Source organism: Cyprinus carpio, unplaced genomic scaffold (assembly GCF_018340385.1).
Source record: "Cyprinus carpio isolate SPL01 unplaced genomic scaffold, ASM1834038v1 S000006590, whole genome shotgun sequence".
NCBI classification, from domain to species: Eukaryota; Metazoa; Chordata; class Actinopteri; order Cypriniformes; family Cyprinidae; genus Cyprinus; species Cyprinus carpio.
The window spans coordinates 252,298-261,559 of NW_024879241.1; the positions used below are offsets into that span (position 1 = coordinate 252,298).

The window sequence follows — 9,262 nt, forward strand, 5'->3', positions numbered from 1 at the left end:
ATTAGATGACTAGAGCTGCAAGTGGACCGCATGGAATATAACTACTGATGTATTTCCTGATCTGACTGCATCATGTGATAAAATCAACCAATGAAAGCAATGTAAGAATTATATATGAACACAAATGAATTACTCCTAGATGACCACTAGGGGGAGAAAGAAACAAACTAAATGCAATGTATTCTTACAGAACATGACACTCCCCGCCTGGTATTAATTAAATACCACTCTCTGAATAACCTTATTAAGTCTGAATAAAAAGGGAAAACTAAATCAGTTTAATTCCTCAGCACTCTTGAGAAGGATCGTCTCAGAAACAGGTCTCAAGAAGGTCCTCGCTGACCCAGATCTTGTGACCTTGAGTTCGATCTTCCTGACCTTCCCATCTTCATCAGGGAATGTCCTTGTAACCAGAGCCATGGGCCATTCATTCCTTTTCTCCTGGTTATCCTTAAGCAGAACCAGGTCACCTTTCTCAATGTTAGGTCGTACATCCTGCCACTTGCTTCGGCTTTGCATCGTAGGAAGGTACTCACGTCTCCATCTGCTCCAAAATGTGTTGGCCAGATGCTGCACCTGTCTCCACTGCTGGCAATGAAGATCTGTGCTGTCAAAGGTTCCCGGAGGAGGAGGGTAAGACATCTTCTGAGTCAGAAGTGTAGCAGGAGTAAGAAGAAAGGGTGACTCCGGGTCTGAAGAAATAAGTGCGAGTGGCCTAGCATTAATAATTGCTGTGATCTCTGCCATTAAAGTAGACAACACCTCATGAGTGAGGCATGAAGGGTTGGTTTGCATAAGCATGGAGTTGAGTATGCGGAGAGTTAAACACCCAAGAGCAACCCTCTTCACCCAAGTACCTCCTCACATTGGGCTCTTTGGGATCGGTAAGGAGTATGTGCAGCTCCTTGCAGGCACCACAATCATATACATTTTTGGTAACACTTTACTTTATGGTTACATCTATTAGTTGCTTATTACTAATAACTATGACTTTTCTCTCAATAAATTGTTGTTAAGTTTAGGTACTGGGTAGGATTAGGGATGTAGAATAAGGTCATGTAGAATAAGGCATTAATATGTGCTTAATTAGCACTAATACATGGCTAATATTCTAGTAATATACATGCTAATAAGCAACTAATAGATTAATAGATTATAGATTAAATTTTTCAAAGAAAAAAGTAGGAGGATTTCGATATAAATGCGATAAACTGGGTCATGTACAAATATTGATTCAACATTGCTAAACCTAACTAGATGAGTCAAGTTTCCAAATGAACTTTGAACGTTGATATAAAAAAGCCTTCTGAAAGTCTGAAAGTTTGAAGCAGTTGCCTATGCTGAAGTTTGAACGTTTAGATAGATAGAAAAAAAAAATCTAATCTTTTTGTATTCTATTTTCTTTTTATTTATTATACAATTATAAAAAAAGATCTCTAACACTAGCTTGCTCTATTCTTTTTCTATTCTATCTGTTTTCTTTTTATTTATTATATTATTTAAAATCCCTTGCTAGGTGTACTGCGTTTAAGCTAACTGAGACTTGTTATAGCACTTATATATCTTTGCTCTTTTGTTGTTTTTGATTGCTTCCATTGTCCTCATTTGTAAGTCGCTTTGGATAAAACTGTCTGCTAAATGACTAAATGTAATATGTAAATGTAATATAAATATGATATATGCAAGGTTATTGACAATGCAGATGTACAGTAAAGTGAAATTTCTAGCATGTTCCTAATGACCAAATGAGACATACGGCAGAACTTTGTTGACCCTGGAACAACACTGTGATTAACCAATCAGATATGAAGAACCAGTTTATAGCTTTTGTGAAATTTAGGCTCACAATCAGTGTTTGGTTCTTGTACATCAGGGTCAGTCATCTATAATTTCCTCTGATTTTAGGTATTACTTACGATTAAGTATGAGGAGGATATGGTCAAGACTACATTTTTGGATTAAAATGTTGTTCCAAAAATATGTTGACCTAGGAAGACATACATTGATTCCATTGCTCATGTTTGTGCATAATACATTGCTAAACCTAACTAGATAGTCAAGTTTACAAATTAATTTTGAAAGTTGGTTTTAAAAAACCTTGTGAAAGTTTGAAGCAGTTTGCCAATGCTGAAGTTTGAAAGTTTTAGATTAGATGTTGTTAGCATGATAACTAGCATGATTTAAACACATTGTTAGCATGAATAACAAAAACCATGTTGTAGCACACGATTAGGAATGTTACCATGATAGCACTTGTTTTCTCAGCATTATCAGCATATTGTTAATCATGTTATTTCTAGCATAATTAATGTGTTGTTAGCATGTCATTAGCATGTTTTTAAGCATGATTTAACACACTGCTAACATGTTGTTCACCATAGATATGTATAGGTGATGGCCACATTCGACTGCTCCCAGACACTTAGTCGTGTCCGCCATCTTGGGCATCTAACTCTACATATCTATGGTTTTTAGCATGATTAGCATGTTTGCTAGCATGACTTAGCATGTTGTCCTAGGATAATCATTAAGCTTTGCTAGACAGACAGCTTAAACAAACTATAAGTCTTATTGTACAAAAGTGTCAACTCTATTCATAGTTATGATCATCTGTTTAACGAAAATTGTAAGTACGATCAGTTAGAAAAAAAAGAATTCCAACCCGAGTTTGGTGGTTGTAGCTTGAAAGCTCTTGGAGGAGATACGTTTTAAAATGTAGTCTCAGATGAAAAAGCAGCAGCTTAAATAGCAGATCGATAATTTGTGTCCCTGGAGCACAAAAGCAGTCTTAAGTTGCTGGGGTATATTTGTAGCAATAGCCAAAAAAACAAAACAAAAACATTGTATGGGTCAAAATTATTGATTTTTCTTTTATGCCAAAAACCATTAGGATATGAAGTAAAGATTATTAATTACATTAAAGATTACTCATGTAGCCTCATCTCAAATCTGTTACTGTTACTGCTGCTATTGTTATCATTTAGTTGCACTCAATTTGCACATTACTGCACTACAGTGGGTTTTTTTATTGTTAATACTGTACATTTGCATATATAAATATCATACATAGTCTATATCTCTATTTTTCACATTCTATATTCCTACTCTATACTCACTTATATAGATATAAAAAATCCACATAATACTATCATATAAAAATATACATATTCTTACTACTGCAGCATAGTTTTTATTATTATGTTTCTTACATTGTATTATGTATGTGTGTATATAGTTTTTGCACTGTCTTGGCATTCATTGTGGACAGCAAAGTGAGAATTTCATTGCTCAGGGAAACTTGTTTTCCTCACTGGGCATAAGACAATTAACGCTTTGAATCCTTGAATCATGTTCCATGAAGATATTTTGTAAAAGTTGTAAAAAACAAAAAATTTTTGTCAGATTTTCACAAGTGGTGTGGGGAGAGTTATGGGGAAAGAGCAAGCAATAATGACTTAGTAAGCATTCTAAATATGCAGTAATAAATCTTGAAAATGTGTAATTAAAATGTTTTTCTCAATCACTATTTTTTGTATCAGTATGTTATGTTGTATGTGGGCCAGTTATACGGAGGCATAAGAAAAAAACAACTATCCAAGATATAGAATAGACATAGAATCCTGAATTTCAGTTGTTTTTTTTCTCTTCCACAGAATAAAACTCACCATTCTATTAGGTACAGAAGTGAACATTTGAGGAACTAATGAATAGTTTTGATGAGCGCACGGAGCCCACAATGAACAAATTAAAATTAAAACCACATGTTCTTCATCTCTCTCCTGATCTCAATGTATAATTACAGACAAAACCCCTTTCCATTCCTGCTATAGCTGTGAATAATGCCTATAAACATAGTGACAGTGAACAAATTAAATGTCAAATATGACAACATCCACAACACTAGAGAGTCATTATTAACACAATGTTATAAAATAACCTAAAATCAATACAAACATTTACTTGACTTGGTTATGTAACGTGTGGTGCTGAAATCTCATTTCTTATCATAAATCTCCTGGTTTTTCTGTGTGGGATTAGGTGTAAGATAAGGATTCGTTGTGGGTTTTGGAGACAGGAACCAATCAGACAGCAGTCTCCTCTGTGTATGAACCAAATTAAAAAAAGAGGGGAGTCATAATCAGGTTTTGAAGAGTCAAGCATTTCGTTGTTCTGCAGAGAGCTACAGAGTACTTGTGACGTGACTGACTTCATAGAAGGTGAGGTTTTTCAGCAGTTTCAAAACTTTACATTTACTGTTTCATAAAAGTATGGCTTGAGTCAATGGTCATTTGGAATGCTTATATATATATATATATATATATAATATATATATATATATATATAATATATATATATATATATATTATTTTTTTTTTTTTTGTTTTTTTATTTTGTACTTTATGACTTTTTAATTCGACTTGGTTTGGAAATGTGAGGCTATCTGATTACAATATAAAAAACAGGCTAAATGCATAATCCAATTATAAATGCATAATTTTTTTTTAAGTAAAAAAATAAACCATCAGTGGATATTTTTGAGAAACTAGCTTAATGATCTTAAGTGTGCTGATGCCAGGTCAATATACTTCTTTACATCTGCATCTGACTTGCAGTCCTAATTAGCCAAGCTTCATTCAGCTGGCAATATTGGAATGTGGACAGTGAGAACAGGTTAATAATTAATAAAAACGTATATGTGCATATATGTGTTTTATTCTGTTCTGTCTTCCTGTTTTGTCAGGTGTGCAGTAGTACTGGTTGATTTCAGGAACAATGGCAGTCTGGCCTCTTTGTCTGTCTTTCTTTCTGCTCTTTGCTCTGGATGCTTCAGGTAATTGTTGTGAAGTGTATGTGGCCCAGTTTTCTATTTATGCAGTTTAGCTCAAATCCCACTGACTGCTAGTTTGGACTTGGACATAAAATTGTAATCTGATTATTAAAATTTTTAATATATACATATATACATGTTCTGCTCTTTTTCTTTGGTTATTTCAGAGACAACACCTCTTAATGGCACAAGCAATGGTGAGATATTGATGCTGTCTTTTAGTGTGTTACATTTGTTCTGCTCTTTGCTCTGGATGCTTCAGGTAATTGTTGTGAAGTGTATGTGGCCCAGTTTTCTGTCTATGCAGTTTATCTCAAATCCCACTGACTGCTAGTTTGGGTCTTGGACATAAATTTGTAATCTGATTATTTACATTTTTATATATACATATACATTCTTTTTCTTTGATTATTTCAGAGGCAGCACCTCTTAATGGCACAAGCAATGGTGAGATATTTTAGTGTTACATCTGTTCTGTCTAGTTGTAGTGACAAAAGCAGGGTCGTCGCTGGTGGGGTGAAAGGTGGTGATGATTCTAGGGGCCCACGGCTGTGGACAGCGCACAAACACTGAACTGAGCTCTCCATCTGCACCTGAGTGAACAAAAACACATACAAACACAAAAAGAGGTGAAAAGTTTAATCCAGCATCGGTGAACTGTGTTCTGTGCACACAGAGAGCCACGTCTCAGCCCTTCAACACCAAATTGAGTTTTGTCTCTTCTTGCTCTTGAACGGATAAACGCATAAAATATTGTTGTACCCGTTTTGGCGGTCGGTTATCTCTTAAGTGAATGCAAACAGTTGAGAAAGAAATCGGATGCATTGTCTCTTAAAGTGACTGCACCTAATTTACCAGCTGCTGTGATGTCCTTATGTTAATCCAAGAAATCTAATGAGAGAAAATCACTCACTGCCATTCACTAAATTACTTTGTCCTTTTAACAAGAATTCAACTCTTTTTAATTTATACAGTGAAGACTGTGCAATGCTATTTTATATTTGATTATATGGTCTCTGTACCTGGACAATTACAAACTTAAACATTAATCACTGTTTGGGGTCATTCTGACCCCACTGTACTTTTCCTTAATTTTTTAAAAATGTTACCTTCATCTCAGGGGCATGAAACTCTGTGACTTTTCCTAAATAATCTATCTTAACATGCACAAGAAAACTGGGCTTGATTTGGTTGTTCTAAAGGTGTGTAAAAAAAAAAACCGTTTAAGGTGTTTGGGGTCAGAATGACCCCACATTGAAAATGAATGGGAAAACGAGCTTTCCATCTCATACACACACACACACACACACACGTATGTGACTGCAACAGAGAGCATTTTTATAGAAATTGGCAAATAAAATCAACGAAACGGGCATAAATCTGAAAAATGTCACATATGCAACATGGAACAAGCATGTTCCATAATTGTTGATAAATAATTTTCTGAAATAAATAGTATGTGATTACAGTCATGTCATAGTGGTGACTTGTAATTTTTCTGCAAATGTATGTATAATAATTTGCAAAAGTAGATAATTCAAAATATATCAGACAACAACAACAAACTCTAACTTTGACAAAAATACAGATTTTTTATGTATTTCAAAATGTTTAAATATATATTCACAAAATATATATATCATAAAGTTGTGAGGAGAAGTTGAAGCATCAAGAAAAATGAAGTGAAAATGAATGAGTCTCTATGGACCTCTATTGGATACATGTGGTCATTGCACTTTAATTCCTTAACTAGAAGAAAAAAAGTTTTTCGACTAACCCTCCAGATGGCAGTATTCTATCCCTAACACATAGACCAATGTCCAAAAACTATTTAGATTTAATTAAGATCATCATTTAAGTGATTTCTTTAAAAAAATCATATTTCATGTGCCAGTTTATGGCCTAGTTATGTAATTGTGCAGTAAATAGGTAAAAAAACTTCAAAATTTCCACAAAAACACAGCATAAATGTATAGTTGAGAAGTAAATAAAACAAATGATATATGGTTTTCCATATAAAAAATGTATATTTCCTTATGCAATCGCTCTTTAAAAGTTTGGGGTCAATCTGACCCCAAACATCTTAAGCGTTACCTTATTTAACAGTGATTAAGGGTTAAACATTGTTTAACTTGTATCTTTGTTCTGTTTATTTCTTTGTGCTATTTACACAATTTTAAACAGGGACCTTGACCCTGCTCGGATCCGGTGTGTATACATACAATATCAATCTGATCTCAGCTAAATGAAAACACTAAAGGTTTAAGGCAGCAATAATACTCACCTATCTTTCTTACAGAAACCTGTGAAAGAGGATGGTCTGCATATAATGGTAGATGCTTCCGCTATTTTAACTTGCTGTATTCCTGGGTTGAAGCAGAGGTATGAGATGCCATCTTATCACAGGGATTCCTTCATTTCTAAGTCTTGAAATTTTCAGTTAGTTAACAATAGTTTTTATGTCCTACTCTCTTTAGAAACAGTGTTTGGGCTATGATGGGAACCTGGCCTCTGTGCACAGGAATGAGGAGTACACCTTCATACAGGACCTGATTAAATCTCACACTCAAGCTTCAACTGAGGCCTGGTTAGGAGGCTATGACGCTGTTTCAGTAAGTTTGTTTTAATTAATAAATTATTTTATTTTAGTTTTTTTTTTTTTTTTTGTACTAATTACATTTGTTTAGCATCCTTGTCAATGGCCATTCTTTTTCTTTTGTGTATTGTAGTTGTTTTTGAGTTATGTCATAGTATTAAAGTAAGATTAGAATACAGCTGATATTAGACATGTGTATTCAGTAATGCGATATATCACTGTAATGATTGTGCGCGATACTGTTATCGTGGGCACTTCTAAATACCGTGAATAATTATACATTATACTTTATTCAGAATTTGGAATGCATTTTAAGAATACTATTCCCATCAACTGGTCAAATGTACAACCCCGCTGTATGCTGCTTGAAAGACGCGTGTGGGCTCTGATGTAAACAAGCACACATGAGAAGTACATGGGGGAACACGTGAGAGACGCGCTGAATGAAAGCACATTCACTCTCTGACAGCAGATTGTGTTAAACTGCAGAAAATGCAGCCGTTACCCTGGAAACCCCATAAATAAAGCAGCTGCTCTACTGTCTAAAACATATTTAAATAGATTTAAATAACCATTCAGATTTGCGGTTTTGCTGTGGTGTTCATCACAGTGCCAAATACTTAAATAAATAGGATATTTATGGTGTTCTGTTCACAGGAGGGAACATGGCTCTGGAGTGATGGATCAAATATGAATATACAGATATGGGCTCCTAACCAACCTGACAATTACAACGGAAACGAGAACTGTCTTGTGATGAACTATCAACGTGAGTGTTTTAAATGTTTATGAAATATCATTACTATTTTTATATTTTTTTTGTCTTGTAAATCCTTAGTAGCCTCAATTCAAATAACCAGCCGAATGTAGAACTGCATTTTAACTTCACCTAATGTTTATGAAATGCTAATGGGATAGAATTGGCTGTATTACCTTAACAATCATTATATTTTATCAGAATACTTATACTGTAACAATAATAGATTTTTTCCCTTCCTGCTATAGCCTCGAACAACTGGAATGACAACCCCTGTTATGATAAAAAGCCTTTTGTGTGTGTGAAGAAATAAACACCAGCATTTCAGTTTCATGTTAAATTCTGAATGTCTTGCATTAAAGGAATAGTTGACCAAAAAAATACAATATTTAAAACATCGCTTACCCTCAGTCAATCTAAGATAAAGATTAGTTCTTCATCAGAACGGATCTGAAGAAATATAACTCTACATCATTTGCTTATTGATGGAGATCATCTGCAGTGAATGGGTGCCATCAGAATGAGAGCTCAAACAGCTGATAATGAAGACATCACAATAATCCACACGACTCCAGTCCATCATTTAATGTCTTGTGAAGTGAAAGGCTGGAAGTTTGTAATCAATTTTTCATTCTTTGGTCAACTGCTCCTTTAACTAATTCTCTCTGATTTCTTTACTAATGTGCAAGTAGAACTCAATAAATATCAAGCAGTGCATTTAATTGTTTCTGTGGGGTTCTGTCTCATTCCACGTATCGGATGTGCATTTTATGAATGAAATTCCTGAAGATTTTCGGTAAACTTTGGATCCGCGTAAATAAAATTCTGCATCAGAGCTGCTTTGCTTTTGTCATGCCATTGTGTTATTATAGGAAATAAATAAAAACATTTGCTAATCGAGTTGTTATAAAACAAACTGTAAAATAATTCAATCAGGAGTGTGCCAAAGAAAGATGGTTTTTGTCAAAATGTCTATTTCATGAAATTACAAAACTTATATAAAACAGCAGCAATACAAATACAAAATTCTTTATACAGTAACCTGTGATGGTGATTGGTCCACATTAAGGAAATGCTTGAG

At 34.3% G+C, this 9,262-nt stretch overlaps 1 protein-coding gene across 6 annotated transcripts in view; it reads left to right on the plus strand.

The window, feature by feature from the left end:
* Positions 1 to 8,903, plus strand: part of LOC109058398 (ladderlectin-like) — a 71,505-nt gene extending 62,602 nt beyond the window's left edge. For 2 of the 6 annotated variants that reach the window (XM_042754752.1, XM_042754751.1), the window contains 3 exons: positions 7,306 to 7,440; positions 8,082 to 8,193; positions 8,430 to 8,903. In XM_042754752.1, the coding sequence (XP_042610686.1) occupies positions 7,306 to 7,440; positions 8,082 to 8,193; positions 8,430 to 8,494 (312 nt within the window). In that variant the 3' untranslated portion in view covers positions 8,495 to 8,903. Of the gene's footprint in view, positions 1 to 4,139; positions 4,218 to 4,741; positions 4,832 to 4,995; positions 5,026 to 5,245; positions 5,276 to 7,012; positions 7,037 to 7,127; positions 7,211 to 7,305; positions 7,441 to 8,081; positions 8,194 to 8,429 lie in introns of those variants that run through there. The other 4 variants (XM_042754748.1, XM_042754749.1, XM_042754750.1 and 1 more) reach the window with 4 other exon arrangements.
* Positions 8,904 to 9,262: the final 359 nt, after the last annotated feature.